Here is a 17,060-nt window from a genome sequence, read left to right as displayed (position 1 = left end):
AAAAAAAAAAAAAAAAAAAAAGAATACGAAGGTGGGACACCTGGCTAGCTTCGTCCGTAGAGTTTGCGACTCTTGATCTCAGGGTTGGGTTGTTAAGTTCGAGCCCACATTGGGCATGGAGATTACTTAAAAATAAAATCTTTAAAAAAAAGAATATAAAAATGAGTACATTTATATATATTCATGTTTTGTTCTTGTTGGATTTTTGTTTTTAGGACAAATTTTTGTCAAGTAGAATTACTGATTTTTTTTAAATTACTGAATTTTGCATGTAAACCTTTTATTGTGGTATCATGTATGGAAAAGTGTATCACTCATGAGCAAATGTTATCATGAACTTGAAATAATATATTCCCAGTACCCAGAGGGCCCCCTCCTATCCCATTCAAATTGCTACTCTCCGCTCAGGGGTAACTCTTATACTGACTTCTCTTTTTAGAAAATTAAGACAGGGGTGCCTGGGTGGGTCATTTGGTTAAGTGTTCCGACTTTTGGTCTCAGCTTGGGTCACAGTCTCAGGGTCGTGAGATTGAGCCCCACATCAGGCTTGCCGTGGGTGTGAGGCCTGCTTAAGATTTTCTCTTCCCCCTGCTCCCCTCTAAAAAAAATATTTAGAGGATGTCATCATCATCATTATTATTAGAGAAGTTTTAGTAAGTTCATAGCAAAATTCAGGGGAAAGTATAGTTTTCGTGTATCCCCACCCCAACCCAAGTTTGGTCTCTCCCATTATCAATAACCACCCAACAGAGTGGGATATAGTTGATAAACCTACATGACACGTTATCATTGCCCCAAGTCCACTGTGTACATTAGGGTTCCATCTTGGGGTTGTAGGTTCTGTGGGTTTGGATATATGTACTGTCAGGCATTCCTCACAGTGGTACCCTACAGAATCCTTTCACTGCTATGAAAACCTTCTACTCTATTCATCCGTCACCCCTGTGACCTCTGACAGCCACTGATCTCTCTTGTGTCCTCATAGTTTTGCCTTTTCCAGGATGTCCTATAGTTGGAATCGTCCTGAATATAGCTTTTCTATCCCAACTTCTAAAACCATAGATGAGTTTTGCCTGTTTTTGAACTTTATTTCGTTGGAATCCTAGAGTACATGCTCTTTCCTGTCTGACTTCTTTTGCTTGTTTTTAAGGTGGTTTTTTTTTTTAAGATTAAAATTTTTTTTTAAGATTTTATTTATTTGAGAGAGAATGAGAGATAGAGAGCATGAGGGGAGAGGGTCAGAGGGAGAAGGAGACTCCCTGCTGAGGAGAGAGCATGATGTGGGACTTGATCCTGGGACTCCAGGATCATGACCTGAGCTGAAGGCAATCCCTTAACCAACTGAGCCACCCAGGTGCCCCTAAGATTTAAAAAATTTTTCAAAGTAATCTCTGTACCCAATGTAGGGCTTGAATTCCCAACCTTGAGATCAAGAGTCTCAAGCTCCACCAAACCATCCAGACGTTCATTTTTGTGTTTTTGAAACTTACCCAAGTTACAACACATTCTCTTGGTTCACTGCTGTATCCTGTTGTATTGTGTGACTACACTGTAACGTTTTATGTTCTGCCATTGCTGGGTGTTTTGATAGCTTCCAGGTTAGGGCTGTTGAAATAGTATTGCCATGAACCTCCATCTGTACATTTTCTGATGAGCACAGGTGTGTGTTTCTTTTGGGTACGTACGCAGGAGCGGAATTGCAAGGTGGTCGAGTATACACACAACCTTGCTGAGACGCGTGTGCTGTAAATGGCCATATCCTCCTCCAGAAAGCTGGTAATTGCCCTTGGTAGTTATCAGCCTCTCCAAGGGGCGGTTTCTACATCTGTAATAGGGATACAGTCCTATCCCAGGGGGTCATGGGGAAGAGATGAGCTACAGTGTGGAGATGGACATCCAGCACTTAGCAAAGCCTCAGTACCAGTTGGCAGTCATAAGGAGTATTTTCTCAGCAACAATAGCTTCTAGGGAGGCTGGAGAATTCTGAGCTGCAGATTCTTGAAGCGACACAACCTGAGCCTGAGACCAAAAAAAAAAAAAAAAAAAAAAAAGGCACAGTGGTTGGCTGGCTCAGTCAGTAGAGCATGAGACTCTTGACCTTGAGGTTGTAAGTTTGAGCCCCATACTAGGTGTAGAGATGATTTAAAAAATTCTTTAAACGGGATGCCTGGGTGGCTCAGTTTTTAAATGTATGCCCTCAACTCAGGTCATGATTCCACGGTCCTGGGATAGAGTCCCACATTGGGCTCCTTGCTGAGCAGGGAGCCTGCTTCTCCCTCTGCCTACCACTCCCCTTGGTTGTGCACTTTCGTGCGCTCTCTCTCTGGAAAATAAATAATAAAATGTTTTTTAAAAACTCATGGGGCGCCTGGGTGGCTCAGTGGGTTAAAGCCTCTGCCTTTGGCTCAGGTCATGATCCCAGGGTCCTGGGATCAAGGCCTGCATCGGGTGCTCTGCTCAGCGGGGAGCCTGCTTCCTCCTCTCTCTCTGCCTGCCTCTCTGCCTACTTGTGATCTCTGTCTGTCAAATAAATAAATAAAATCTTTAAAAAGAAAATAAAATTTAAAAATTCTTTTAAAAAATCCCAACAAGAAATGAGATGACCAGCTGGTCCCCAAAATTAGCTGCCTCTGTAATAAGAGGAAAAAAGGTGTTTAAGGCAGGGAAAGCATTGGAAAGAAGGAAGAGGGGGCTGGCTGTTTATCAGTCCAGCCCCCGTTGGGAAGGTTCTGCCTGAACTGTATGTAGTCCCCAGGAATCAAATGTAAGGCCTTGCATGCTGAAATATATGGGCAGACAGGAGATACTGAGTAGCAGGTGAGGGCAGGCTTGGGAGATGGATCCCAGCTCCACTGATGCCCAGTTGTGCAGTCGAAAGTACTCTGAGCTGCAGGCCTCAGATTAGGAGACAGAGAGAAAGGTATCTCCTCCCCTACAGGGTTGTGCTGGGGCTTCAGGGGAAAGATGCAGGTCAGTGTTTCATACTGTGCATCTCATAAGATAAGCCCTGTGTGGACGGAACCATTATGAGTCTTGGAATGTACTAGGGCCCGTCTCATCTGTGGAAGAAACATGGCCCACTGGCTTTGAAAGGGTTCTTAAGAAAAATTCCGGCATGTAGGTTTTCTAGAATGATTGAGATCATACATCATGTACAGCGTAATTGTCCAGATCCTATTTCTTTTCCTTTTAGTTCCCTCGCTGCACCAGATTCTCCTCCTGTGTCTCCCTGTGCGTCTCCCAAATCACCCAGCACCAGCCTGAGCCACTTTTCCCTTCCATACTCCTCTGTCTCGCCATATGAGACTGACCCTCTGAAGCCCCTTGCTCATCTAGGAAGACGCCTGTCTTCAGAAGTGGGAGGGGAGGAAGTCAGAAGAATGGCTGGGATCCCTTTAGCAGGCTGGGGAAGGGGCAAATGACCTGGTTCCCATTGGTACGGTCCTGGGGGCTGCTGTTAGTAGCCCAAGTTGTATCGCCAAGGGGATCAGAACAAATAACCCCAGAGGTGCCTTGCCAGGAAGACTGGGAAACCCTTTGTAGGGTGGTTCTTCTGGTGCTGCTCGGTATTGGCCGAGTGAGGAGGGCAGGGGAACGGTGGAACGGGAAGGTGGAAGAGTGTCACCAGCCTCATGCTGGTAGCTTCCAAGTTCGGGGGTCACTGATGTCTTCCTGTCTTTCTCTCCCCCTCCTCGCCCCCCCTCCTTCCCCTCCCCTGCTTCTCAGTCTCCTCAGACCAGATCGAGCAGCTGCACCGGCGGTTTAAGCAGCTCAGCGGAGACCAGCCCACCATTCGGTAAGGTCTGCGGTTGGGTTCGGGCGTTGGGCATGTCCACGGCCTTTGACGATTTCTCTTTCCAGCTCTTTCTTTCTCTGAGTGTGCAGTGACTCTAGAAGAGCTCCTGGGTTACCCCATTTCCTGCAGCAAACCCGAAGTTGTTGTGATTGTTTTGGTCCCTTCTAGATGAGATGTTCTAGAGCCAGTCTAGAGCCACACCTGTTTCTCTCAGCATCAGGAGTGTCTAACCAGAGTGGAGACATGGCCAGTCCGCCATGCCTGCCTTGCCCTGACTTCCTCAAATGGGACGTGCTCCTGGCCTCTGTGCTTAGAATCCCAGGTCGATGTTGAAGGTCTGGTGAATGTCTCCTGACTCTGCTTCTTCTCAGCGGTCCATTCCAGCCTCAGGCAAGATGGTCAGAGCAGCTCCTGGTTTCTATCAAGGAAACTGGCCATCCTACATTGTGTTTTTAATGCTAATCTTGTAGAAGCTATGTAGGTTTAAGGGGAATGCCTTAATCTATACTCCTTCTCCTAGAAGAGTGTGTTCAGTCTTAGATGCTGGTTGAGTTATCTGGAACTAGGTTAGTGAGACGTCCCACTTAGCACGTTGGGTCATCACAGAGTTGGCCAGGAAGCTTGGAGTCAGACTGTAGCAAGCAGAGTTTCCAATGCAAAGTAAACAGCATGCTACCACAACATCTAACAGATGTAGTTTCCTAAAATAAATATTCAAGGTCTGAAGGTTATAGTCTTTGAAGTTCAAAACAAACATTTGAATAATTTAGGGGACACTTTCTCTTAGTGAACAGACTTAATCTTCACCTTAGTTTTATGGAAAGTGACAGATGAAATATCCACTTTCCCTTGTCTGTCTGAACAAAAGCATGTTGTTAATCCCATACTTTGTATTTTCAAAGCCTCCATTCCCAGAGCTTAGAGTCTCACGGTTCCTGTGGCCTCCTGTCTCAGTGATTATATCCAAGGCAGAATGGTAGCCAGTTAGAGGTGGCATCTTTAATTCCATCCAAGACACCTGCTAAGCCCAGTAGAGAAGGGAGAGCGAGCCCAGCAGAAAGCCACCTCCCTTCTCATTGGCTGAGAGTGTTACATGTCTGAGTCCGAGCCAATCACCACGGCCGGGGCTAGAGATGCAAATTGGCCGTCCTCCCCTGCCCCCAAGCTGTGAGGGAGTGGAGCCTGGTCCTCAGCCTGGGGCGGGGGAAGGGGGGGTGGTTTCCCAGGGCAGGGTGGGCTGAGGAGCAGGTGCAGGGTGGGAACACCGGGGGGTCTAAGGGAAGTGGCAAGGGAACCGCTGCCCCTCCTTCCATCAGAAGTTTCTGGGCCCGTGCTCTGTGCCGGGTGCTCGTACCTGTGCCGGTGAATGCAGCTTACGGCGGGTGACATGTGAACGTGGGGCCTCCTTTCTCAAGATAATTTTCCAACAAGTGATGCCCCCAGGCCTGGACCAAGCTTCTGTGCTCAGGGGGTCTCTGGGTCTTGACTGTTGAGAGCTTTTGAGTTCCACTTCTGCATGTGTTTATAGGATTTTTAGACTTGGGGGAAGCAGAAAATCCACACTTGGGAAACCAGTTGCACTGACATCCTCTGTGACAGGGGCTGTGTGAATGGATGTGAGTTGCTTTGTGTCTCTGAGCCTGTCTCATCACCCGTAAAGCAAGCACAGTCCGTCAGGGTTTGGTCTGGGCCGTGAGCGGATGCCTGCTGGAAGATTCCACTCCGAGCCCGTTTGTCTGCACTGGGCGGCCGGGCTGTCCTCCTACCGCTGCTGAGGCCTCACAGAGCCACGCTGAGGGGCCGACAGGCAGACGTCTGTTCCTGGGGCTGGAGCGGAGGTGGGGGGCACAGGTGGCGTGTGAGGAGGCGGCTCTGATGTCCACGGAGCCCCTCCCAGTTGGAGGTTCTAGCATCCGAGCCCCGTGTGGCCCAGGGGCCCCTCCTGGGCTTTGCAAGGACACACCGAAACACGAACTGAATGCGCTGTGCACACGCTCTTTCCCAGCGGCTGTGTGTGCCCAGATCGCTCGGGAACCTTCCTCATGCAGGCTTGGCTTTGGCTAGTGTGCAGGGCCCGAGACTCTGCATTTCTACCCAGCACCTGTGCCACAGGCTCCCTGAGCGCCCGGCCTGGGCTGTAGTAAGCGCCCAGCAGAGGAGGCCACGGAGGCCTCCTGCCCCCGGGGCTCAGGTGTCCGTCTGTGCGGTACTCCCCGCCTCCTCTCGCCCCAAGCCTGTAGCCTCTCTCCTCCGCCCCGCATCCCTCTGCCTCAATCCAGGCTGGCCTTTCGGTCATAGCAGCAGCGGGGTTTCTTCTGGAAGTCAACCTCGATGATGCCCTTGCCCCATCAGCAACCTGTCAGGCTCCCCGGGCCCCTTCCGTCTTCCCTGTGGCCACACACCGTGGTTTCTGCCTCCCCGCGGGACAGCGAGTGTGGATGGGTCTGTGTGATCCCCTGGGAACCAGGTAATCACGCAGGTTTGACTCACAGGTCTGGAGCGGAAGCCCAGACTCTGCATTTCCAACAAGCACGCGTGGTCACGGACCGGTCAGCACCCCCCAGCACCCAGGAGGGTGCCCAGGAGCCCCTCTGGGTTGGGTGGGAGGAGGCTGCACCCCTGCAGACCCTGGGGGGCCCGTGTTGCGGCTCTTGTGGGCACACGCGCCGTGGGCTCTGCCCACCCATCCTCCGCACCCACCCCCAGGACCATCCTACGCGTCATGCTTTTCCCACCTGGCCTCATGCAAGCCCTGAGTGTGTCTGCCTGGTTCCGGGGAGCAGACCCTGCTCCCAGCCTCGGGGCTCCCCGGTGCCCTGAGGTCATGTCTGTCTTCCTTAGCTGGGGTCCACCAAGGTCTCCGGTCTCTGGTTTTGACTTTGTGGAGATCTCCTTGTGGACCTCGTCTCCTCCAAGATCACCCTCCTCCCCCCCTGCACTCCCACCGCCTCCTCCTGGGGTGCCCCATCCCCCCCTTGACGGTGCAGAACCGTAACTGTGGCCATAACGGACAGCAAGCAGGCCCCATGAGGGCCAGGAACTGGGTCTTTGTCCCTGGCCGTGGTGCTGTGTCCTGGGCTGGTGACGTGTCAGAGGTGCTGGGAGGACCACTACTGCTTAGTTGAATGAATGGGGGAGAGCAAAGTAATGAGGAAGAAAAGAGAGTTTCTTGCCAATGTTCTGTATGAGCCATGAAGTGTGGAATCCGTGAGACTTGTTAACGCTGTGTCCCTCCACAGGGGGTGCGAATCCCCGGGGAAGACTTTATCCAGGGCCTCATTCGTAGGCATGTTCGTGGATGTAAATGCTTCTTAATTGACTGTGTTTTGTGTGCTGTGTAGCTGGAGCACGTTACTTTAGTCTTCTGAAACCTGAACGCCTGTTCTTCCCATTTTATAGATGGGAAAGTCAGACTCAGGTGCTGTGTCTGTTCCCGAGGCACACAGCTTCTACATAGAGGAGCTGGGATCTGAGCCCAGGGCTGACAGCCCTCTGTAAGGAAGCTGCGGGCATTGCTGTAACTTGGGAGTGGCCTCCTGGGGCCCTCAGTCTCCCTGCTCTGCCCTCTGAGGACCCTCCACACCCATCATGCCGGGGTGGGCGTGTGTAATCTCCCATCACCGAAGCCCTAGCTCCAGTGTCTCATAACCCCTGCTGGGAGTCTGGTGGCAGCTGCACACAGTGACCGCCCAGCCCAGGGGGAAGGAGGTGATAGACCACAGTGTTTTAGGCAAACAGGCCTGCCTGAAGGGCCCCCTCCCAGAGCCACTTTGTTCCTAGTGTGTCTTTTAGGACTTGGGGAGGGTGATAGGGCAGGTTTACAGGTCTCCTAGGTATTCCTGCCCATCCTCCTAGGGCAGAAGGGGGCTGGGATCTGGTCCCCTGTACCTTCTCCACACTGCCAAGGCTTTCTCCAGTGACCCTGGGCTGAGCCTTCAACCTCTCTGATCCTGGGCATATCCAACGAGCTGTGGGCTATGCTGGGGTTTTGGAGCAGGGAAGGGAACTTGGCCTCATTAACATTGAGCCTCATGAAAAGCATCGCCTGGGGTCCCCTGGGTGAGGCCCCGGCACCACAGCCTGCGAGGGCTGTGCGAGGTAGCACTCTTTGCCCTGCCTTCTCAGAGAATGAGGTGCCCCGAGAGCCTTTTAGGATCCTGTGGGGCAGTAATTGGGGTGGGGGGAGGGGTGGACACCTCGAGTGCAAAAAGCCCCTTCAAAGTGACCATTTAAATCTGCAGGCTTTAAACATAGACTCCTAGTAAGTTTTATCAGTTGCATTAACAAAGTAACGAAGAATTGAATTTCTGAGTTGGTGACTTTGATAAATTGTCTATAGCTTAAAAAACAAAAAATCCCACGGGAAGAAACGCCAGAAGAGATTTAAGTTTAACCCACCATCTCCTGCCCATGTCTGGTTGGTCCCTCGTCCTTCTGAAAAGGATCTGAGGGTGTCCAGGCATGGCTTCAGTCCGAGGCACGGGAGCTGCTATCTCAGAACCCCGCTGTGTGTGTGTGCCCAGCACCTGATTAAAAAAAGAAAACCAATAAAGCTGCATTCTTTTTCTTTAAGGGCTCCTCCTAAATTGTATATGTTTCAGGACCCCCCAAACCCAAGTCCTCTGTGACCACCAAACAGTGAGCTCTGAGTCCTCTTGGAGAAATGCTGGAATAGAAAATGGTCATTAGATAAACGTATCAGGTACTGATGTTGTGCAGACCTCTGTCCCCCCAGAGCTTTCCTTCCGGCAGGGAAGCACTGCCCCTAAGTGACCCTGCGAACAGATAGGAGGAAATTTCTCATCATGAGAGAAATTCAGTAATTGCCACTTGGCCCCGTGTCTGTCTTTAGTTGGGGCCAGTCACCGGGCAAGTGCCTTAAACAGCAAATGGGTGAGGCCCCGGCATACGGTGGCCGGCTCACCACCCCCCAGAAATAGATGCTGTGGAATCCTTCAGGGTGATGCAGGCCAGGAGGAGGTCTGATTAGATCGAGCCACATTACAGAAATATTTTTAGGTTCATCAGCCGCCGAACGCGGAGTGAATCCTGGAGTAAACAGAGCCGTGCACGTACGGGGTAGACAGGAAGGGAGCGGGGTCCCGTGCTGATGGACACCAAATCGCCGAGCTGCGTTCTTTCTCATTTAGTATTTGAGAGAGAGAGAGAGAGCCAGCAAGCATGGGGGGCGGGTGGGGAGGAGGGAGAAGGAGAGGGAGAAGCAGGCTTCCGAGCTGAGCAGGGGACATGACGTTCAAGGTCGTCTCCCAGTCAAGCACGCGCGTGGGAGCCCCGGTGGCCGGCCGTTAGGGCTAATACGTGCACGCACAGGGCTGTGCGCCCACTGGCCCAGTCCCACGGGTCTCAGGAACCCCGTGATGTTCACCCCGTTATCCCGTCTTCCAGATTAAGAAACTGAGGCTGGGGGCGCCTGGGTGGCTCAGTGGGTTAAGCCGCTGCCTTCGGCTCAGGTCATGATTCCAGGGTCCTGGGATCGAGCCCTGCATCGGGCTCTCTGCTCAGCAGGGAGCCTGCTGCCTCCTCTCTCTCTGCCTGCCTCTCTGCCTGCTTGTGATCTCTCTCTGTCAAATAAATAAATAAAATCTTTAAAAAAAAAAAAAGAAAGAAATTGAGGCTGAAGAAGACAAGGTCAAAGCAGAACTGGAGCCCCCAGATAGCTATTTTCTTCACCATCTAGGATTTATTTTTGGGTGGGTTTACCTAGGGAGGGTCTTCCCCGCTTTGAAGAAAACCCAGAGCCCACAATGATCATATCGCTTTTCTCTAAGGAAGGCCTTTTAATTGTAACCCATTTACTTTGCTTTTAACCCGTCACATAGCTAAAAATGTCTTTTTTTTTTTTTTTTTTTTTTTTTTTTAAGTAACTCCCGACAGTGGTGAGTTGAGGCTCTGCTGTTTTGCTGTCCGTGTGTAATGAACTCCGAGAGTTGATGAGGATGAGTCCTCCCTTGGAAGCCTCAGCCCGCCTGGTGCACGTTCATTTGACAAAGAAAATCCATAGAACTCCCCAGGCGACAGTGGGTGGTCCCTCTCCCGAGCGGTCCCTCCCGTCCACACAGGTGACAGGGAGAGCCAGGCAGGAGAGTCCCTTGGGTGGGAAGGGTGCTGAGATGTCCCCAAAGCAGGACGGAGCTTTCTAAAGGGACTTGATGAAGTCTCAGGCACTCAAACGGACGGTTTTTACAGAGACCCTTTCCCCGGGGAGGTTTTACCCTGACTTGGCGGCCCTTGCTTGTGGAAGCAGGTGGCCGGGCCTTCCGTGGCTGGTTCTGGCGCCCCAGCTGCTGGAGTGAAGGACCGGTGCGCTCCCTCTGCCTCTCCTGGGGGGCTCCTGCTGTGGGGGAGGGGTGGGGCCCGTGTGTGGGGCGCATAGAGAGAGGAGGGAGGGGGGGTCGGAGAGGTGAGTAACCGGAGAGCGAGTTCATCACGTCTGAGCTGTGGAAAGACGCAGGACGAAGGGTGCGTCGTCTCTTGGGACTGGTGGGGAGAGGAAGCTTCTTGCAGGGTTTCTGGTGGCTTTGGGGGCTGGAGAATCTGTGTGTGAGTGTGTGCGGGGGGATGTTCTGTGTCCTGCGGCGAGCAGCGCACACCTTGGTGCTCTGCCCACCAGATGCCAATAACACCCCTTCCCCGGGACGACACCAGAAATGCCCCCCCCACATGGCCGGGTGTTCGCTGGGGGTGGAGCACTCGCCACCCTCTGCTCTCCGGTCAAGCGTCACCTTCACCAGGAGGCCTTTCTTGATCACCCTCCTGAGACCTCGTCCAGTTCCCCGGGTCTCCATCCTGTCCTTGCCTGGTTTGCTTGCAGAGCGTTCGCGGCTGCCCGAGCCCCTCTGTTTTCCCTCTGTCTTCTTTCCCTGCTGGAATCCCAGGAGGGGTCGTGTCTGTCCTGTTCCCCGCTGAAGCCGGCACCTAGAGCAGCGTCTGGCCCGTGGAAGGTGCCGGAATCCTTGTTGCTTCCCCTGTGATGAGGACATGGCAGGTGTCGGGAGGGCAGCTGGGTTCGGGCCTGGAGCAGGTACGGGAGAAGCTGAGAAAGCATGTGGCAGGGCGGAATGACGTGGCTGATGCCACCCCCGGCTTTCGGAAGAGGGACTTGCCCAATGGCAAGGGGCCCAGGGCTCTTTCTGCCAGAGCTTTTGTGCAAAGGCACGTGGATGGGAGACACAAATGCCTGGTGCATTTAGGGACTTTTCTTAAACCTTAGCCGTCGCACGAGTTCCCTGGGATCATGTTCAAGTGCCGGTTTGGATTCCGGGCCAGCTAAGGCTCTGTTTCTCACAAACTGCAAGTGATGCTGATGCTGCCAGTCCGGGGACCACACTTTGAGTTTGCCTAGCATTGGCTGGGGAGACCCCTGCATGATGTGTGAGGCTTGGCCCCTTGTGCATGAGTCCCGTGGGGACCAGTTTGCCAGTAAGTAGCATCTTGCAGCCCTCATGTGGGGAATATTCCCTGCTAAATGGTGGGGCAGGGGGTCCAGGAGAGTCGGGCAGGCAGCCCCCGAGTGAAGACCCCTCTTGGATGGACCACGGAACCTCGGGGGCCCTGCTGTGTCCTCAGCTCTTGGGCTACTCCCTGCTGGTGGCAGAGGACGGCCCCGAGCCTGCAGAGAGAGCTTTGCGGTTGAGCTGGTGCTCGGAGCTGCCGGAAGCCAGCCCACACCACGGCTTGAGGAAGGGCCCCTCGTTGGTGGTTTCTTAGTCTTTCCTTCCCTTGCTGGCTGGATGCTTCTTGCCTTCTTTGTGGCTCTCAGATGGGGCCTCTAGAGGCTGTGGCGGGGGGAGGGGAGCAGATCCCCAACCAAGATTTCAGTCCTTCTCTCTTTCAAGTAAAAACCTGCAACCTGGAGGAAGTAGCTAGGGTCAGGAAGTATATGGGGCCGTTAGAGCACCATTCAAGCTCCCCTCCCGGCTGTGGGACCGTGGCCTCCTCACTTCACCTCCCTGGACCTCAGTTTCTCGCCTGTCAAAGGGAGATTATGGGTGTGGGGGGGCTGCTTAAGCATGGCAGTGTTTGCAAAGCACTTAGCACAGCCTGTGGATGCTGGTGCGGGGGGGGGCTCAACCCCCAGGAGGAGATGTGCAAGTTGTGTGCCCCTGGGGCCTCCGTGGGGAACCTCTCCCTGCTGGCCACCGCGGCAGCATCACCCCTGAGCCCCTCCCCCGGCGTCAGCTCTGGCCCCAGAGCCCTGGGCTCACGGGGAACAGAGTCCTTTCCCATGGCGGCACCCTGGGCCTGGACACGTGCCGCTGAGCCGGTTCTACCAGCCCAGTGGGCGCTGGAGGCGGGTGGGGAGGAAGGAGAATAGGACCGAAACCAGCATTTATGGGACATTAAACCATGGCCAGCCTTTCCCAGGCTCTGGGTTCCAGGCCTGCAGTCGCCTTGTTGAAAAGGGAAGTTGGCAAATATCCGGGAGGGTCCCCACGGGCCAGACAGCCAGACCTAAGTCTTCCTAGCATCTGCTTCCCCTAGCATCTGCGCACTGTCTGTCTGTCAGTATCCTTCTTAGCAATAAGAAGGTTCTTTACCTCTGCCTCAGTTTTCGTCTTTAACATGGGGATAAGCATCTGTCTTATAGGAGAAGAATGTAAAGCTCTTATTAGAGTGTCACCTGTCACCTTGGAGTGCACAGAAGGTTAGCTGCTATTATTGTCCTAATTTTATTTTAAAGATTTATTTCAGAGAGAGAGAGAGCACACGTGCGTACATGCATGTGAGCAGGGGGAGGGGCAGAGGGAGACAGAATCTTTGAGCAGACTCCCCGCTGAGCGCAGAGCCTGATGCAGGGCTCGATCCCAGCTCCCCGAGATATTGACCTTAGCCCATACCAAGCGGCAGTAGCCTAACCTGAGCCACCGAGGCACCCCGATTGTCCTAATTTTAAAATGACGAACTCACTGTGTGTCAGGCAGTGTGCTAAGCTCCCGATGAGTATTTACCGGATTTCTTAATTTTATCAACCCTGTGACACTATCCAGACATTCCCAGGACCCCCATTCTACAGCTGAGGAAACAGCGTTGCCCAAGGGCACGCGCCTGCTCAGGAGCAGATCCTGAACTGGCCCCGGGGGTGCTTGATTTCACGGCCCCTCTGCTGTGGGCAGTGCTGGGTGTGTACCCTTGGAATTCACGGATGAGAAAACTGAGGCATGGAACGTCTGTCAGGTGCCTGTGTGAGGAAGCTGAGGTTTGAGCGTGGGTCTAGCGGGCGTCTGAGGACTGAGGAGCAAGGACAGCTGGGCTTCAGAGACACCTGCAGGGCCCTGCCGGAGGCTGTGATGTCCGGACCCGGGACGCTGTGCCCCCAGCCGGATTCCTAGCATCTGCCTCACCTCTGCCCCTGGCAGTGGGAGTTCAGGCCTCTTCTTGTTAATTTTCTTCTGTAGGCTCTGCGAGGTCCTTCCTTCCTCCACCGTCAGCCCCAGGGAGCTCCTGGCCCTTCGTGGGATCTCATGGGGGCTGGAGAGGGCTGCTGGCATGTCCCTTTTTGCCCAGAGCCCGTGTTTCTCAGCCCCCTAGAACCTGCAGCTTCCCCGTTGCTGGCTATTTCCTTCTGGGGAATTAACCAGACCCATTTCCACATCCCAGGCGTGTCCCCAAATAGGATGCTTCTGGCAGCTCTGGGGGACCACTCCTCTGACAGCCCAGCAAGGTGCAGCTGGGGTTTGATGCTCTCCAAGAATCCAAGGGCACGTCCTGGGAGCAGCTAAGAGGTCTGGACATCTTGGCAGGGGGACCGAGGCCGGCATTAGCCAGATGCTCAGAATGGATGAGGAGCCCAGCCCAGCCCACATCTCACCACGCCTTCCTCTCGGAGGCTCACTCTGCCCACGGCTCCTGGAGCACCTGAGCCGCCCCCAGCGGCGCAAGGCACTCAGCACGTGGTGTGTGAAAGCTTCTGTCTGTGGCATCTGTGTGCCCACTTTACAGATAGGAAACCGAGGCCAAGGCCAGATTAGCGGTGGCCCGGACCCCTGACCAATGAAAGCCAGAGGGGGGTTGAGGGGTTTCAGCCACAAATCTGCTGGCCACTTCTTTTCCCTTTTGCCCAGAATTCTCTCTCGCTCTCCACGTGGCTCCTCTGACCTGACCTGTCCCGGTGCAGGGCGTCTCTGGTCTCCCATGGGGGTCTCTGGCTCTGCTAGTGGGGAGGGCAGCACACCCAGAGAAAGGTGTCAGCTTCCAGAGAGGGGACCATAGAGCCTGCACAGACCCCTGACCCGCCCAGGTCAAAGGCAGAGCACTGTCTGCCTCAGGGCAGCCTCCTGTCCCTCCCTGCTCTCCCCCGCCCACCCCCGAAGGCAGTTGACCTCTCCTGCTTTTGGGCTGCATAGGTTAGTGCTGGTGCCTTGTGTTCTTTATATAAAGAGGGTCACAGTGCAATGTTTTTTTGCTTTTGGTTTTTCAACCTCTCTCGGGGAAATTTTTTAGATGCCTTATTGAGCTATAACGCACATCTTCTACAGTTTACCTGTTTGAAGTACGCAGCCAGTTTGAGGACATTTCTGTCACTCTCTCTCCCCTCCCCGCCACGAAAACCTGTACTGACCAGTCTCTACCCCTGCTCGCCTCCCACCCCTGGCAGCCAGCCGACTGCCTTCTGCCTCTGGATCTGTCCTGGGGGACCGACTCTGGTCATCGCAGATAAAAGGATCCTCTGGGATGTGACCATTTGTGTCCGGCGCTTTCTGCTCGGTCCCGCGCCTTCGAGGTGGTCTGCATGGCAGTTTGTCTCGACACCGCGATCCTTCTTGTGACCAAATCGTACCCCGTCATCCCAGGCATCTGTTCTGAGCGCGCCCCCTTCTTCAGCCTTGGGATCTGAGGAATCCAGAACGTGGCGTCCAAGGACGCTGGTTCCCGAGTTTGGCCTGGCGTCCCCTGAGCCAGCCCCGCCAGGAAGCAGGACAGGAAGCAGTGTGGGGGTGGCAGTGGGGTCACGGAGGCATCTGGGCGCCCGAGCCAGGCTCCCCTTTCCCCTCTGGGCCTCAGCCTCCCCGTCTGTAAGGTGGGGGCAGGACAGGTCAGCCACGTGCTTCTAAAGCTTCCAGCTCTATGTTTGAGTCTCCGTGTACGTGACCTCTCCTTGTTGCCGCCAGGCGTGAGTTCAAGTTTTGAGCCCCAGCCCTGCTGTTGACCCCGGCCCCGGACCCTCTCAGCTTAAGGAGCTGATCTCTTACCTCCCCTGCCTGGGCATGCCTCCTAGCTCCCCGGGGTCACCAGCCTGGGCCTTGGTCCCTCCCAAGGCTGCTGCCCCTTGAAGTCCATGGAATAGAAGAAGAAGGGGAGTGGGAGGCAGATTCTGAGAACAAAGGATGGCTTTTTGTGGGCAGGTCAGGCAGGTAAGGACCTTCGCTGCTTCCTCTCCTGCGGACCCGCAGCCTCTCCCCGACCCAGTGACCCCTTTGCCCAGCGACGGTGCTGTTGGGTTTGAAATTCATCCTCTTGTGCCCCAAGCCGGCATATTTTTTCCTAAACAGCTTTCCTGAAATAGGCTTCACATACCATACAACTCGCCCTTAAAATGTACAATTCCATGGCTTTTAGTATCCTCACAGCTGTGCGTCCAACCCCACGATTTCTGAATCTTTTGATTGTCCCCTAGAGAGCCTGTACACTCAGTGGTGCCTGCCCATCGTTCCCACACCCCTGGTCCCTGGCTGCCGCCGGTGTCTGTTCCGTTTCTGTGGATCTACCTCTTTGAGACATTGTGTGTGAACGGGATCCCACACTGTGTAGTCTTGGTGCCTGGCTGCTTTCACTCGGCCCCTGTGATGTGTTCAAGGCCCCACTGCGTTGCCACATGGACCCCGTGTCCTTCCTTTTCATGGCTGAATAATACTCCGTTGTCTTGATGGACCGCGATTTACCTACTTCTCAGGTGACAGACCCTTGGTGGGTTTGCCGTGTGTGGCTGCTACGAACGCTGCTTCTTGCCATCCATGGATGTGTTCGGAGGCGGATGCATGGTGTGGAGGGGCCGGGTCCTGGCAGACTCTCCCCTCTACCCGCTGAGGTCTTGCCAGCCTGTCTTCCAGCCCCAGACCAGTAGTCTGCTGCCCCGACTCCAGACTGGCTGAAGCAGGCTCTCCTCACTGGGGGTCTATGATGGGTCTCGGGGGTGTCTCTGAGCCCCCGGAAGGGGGTGCACATCTTGTGTCTCTGCATTTTCTGGGGGGTGAAGGTCCAGGACACAGAGCATCTTGGAGCTTTCAGATCCTCCCAGCTCCCAGCAGTCAGAGGGGAGAGCAGGGGGCCCATCAATGCTGTGTGTTCCAGGACTGTCTCTGGACCGTTCTTCAGGGACCTGCTCGGGATTGAGAAATAGAGCCCATAAGTGGTAACGCACCACATGACCTTGGCTTTTTTCCTCCTCTCTCTTTCCCTGGTGCTCCTGCTTCCTGGGACCCAGCAAGGAGAACTTCAACAACGTCCCTGACCTGGAGCTCAACCCAATCCGATCCAAAATCGTCCGTGCCTTCTTCGACAACAGGTGTGTCTTTGTCCCCGAACCCACCCGGTGGCAGGTGACTTCAGCCTTGAGAGAGCGTTTCACTCTTGCACCTTCTTACAGCCCCGGAAGCCAACACAGAGAAGAGGGGGCAGGGCTGAGTAGGAGTTAGAGGCACAGCTCGGGCTCAGACAGCTCCGGCGCTGGGTTCAAGGCTGGTTGACTCTGGGCAGCTCACTCAGTCCCTCAGGCCTATTCAGCAGTTAGCTGTGGCCACATAACAAATTATCCTGATACTTAGCAGTTCCAAACAAATACTTCTTATCTCACTGTTCCTGCATATCAGAGATTCAGGAGCAGACTAGCTGGGTTCTTGGGTTCAAGGGCAGCTGGGGCCTCTGTCATCTGAAGGCTTGACAGGGGCAGGCTCTGTTTCCAAGCAGGGACTGTCTCCCAGGTCTGCTCACCCATGGCAGCGGCTGGCCTCCCGCAGAGCGACGTCCACGTGAGAGAGAGGAGGGCAGCTTGAACCCCTGAGCTGGAAGACCCCATTTTTTTTGGTAACCTAATCTTGTGAGGGAAATCCCATGGTTTTCGCTGTGCTCTCTTCATCAGAAGTGAGTCGCTAGGTCAGCCCACAGGAAGAGAGGGGACTACACGGGCGCTGGCTACAAGGAGTTCAGAATCACTGGGAGCTGTCTCGGAGACTACCTCAGTTTCTGTATCTGTAAAATGGGGGTCACAATAGCATCTGCCTCTAGGAGTTGCTGAGGGAGCTCTGAG

The 17,060-nt window shown here is 54.1% G+C and overlaps 1 protein-coding gene across 1 annotated transcript in view; it reads left to right on the top strand.

The window, feature by feature from the left end:
* The window catches only part of TESC (tescalcin), a 54,775-nt gene that overhangs the window by 25,825 nt on the left and 11,890 nt on the right, over nucleotides 1-17,060 (top strand). The window contains 2 exon segments of the mRNA XM_059409899.1: nucleotides 3,727-3,796; nucleotides 16,239-16,319. Of these exon segments, the coding sequence (XP_059265882.1) occupies nucleotides 3,727-3,796; nucleotides 16,239-16,319 (151 nt within the window).

Source organism: Mustela nigripes, chromosome 8, assembly GCF_022355385.1.
Source record: "Mustela nigripes isolate SB6536 chromosome 8, MUSNIG.SB6536, whole genome shotgun sequence".
Classification (NCBI taxonomy): Eukaryota; Metazoa; Chordata; class Mammalia; order Carnivora; family Mustelidae; genus Mustela; species Mustela nigripes.
This window is presented reverse-complemented; position numbering and strand designations above follow the sequence as displayed.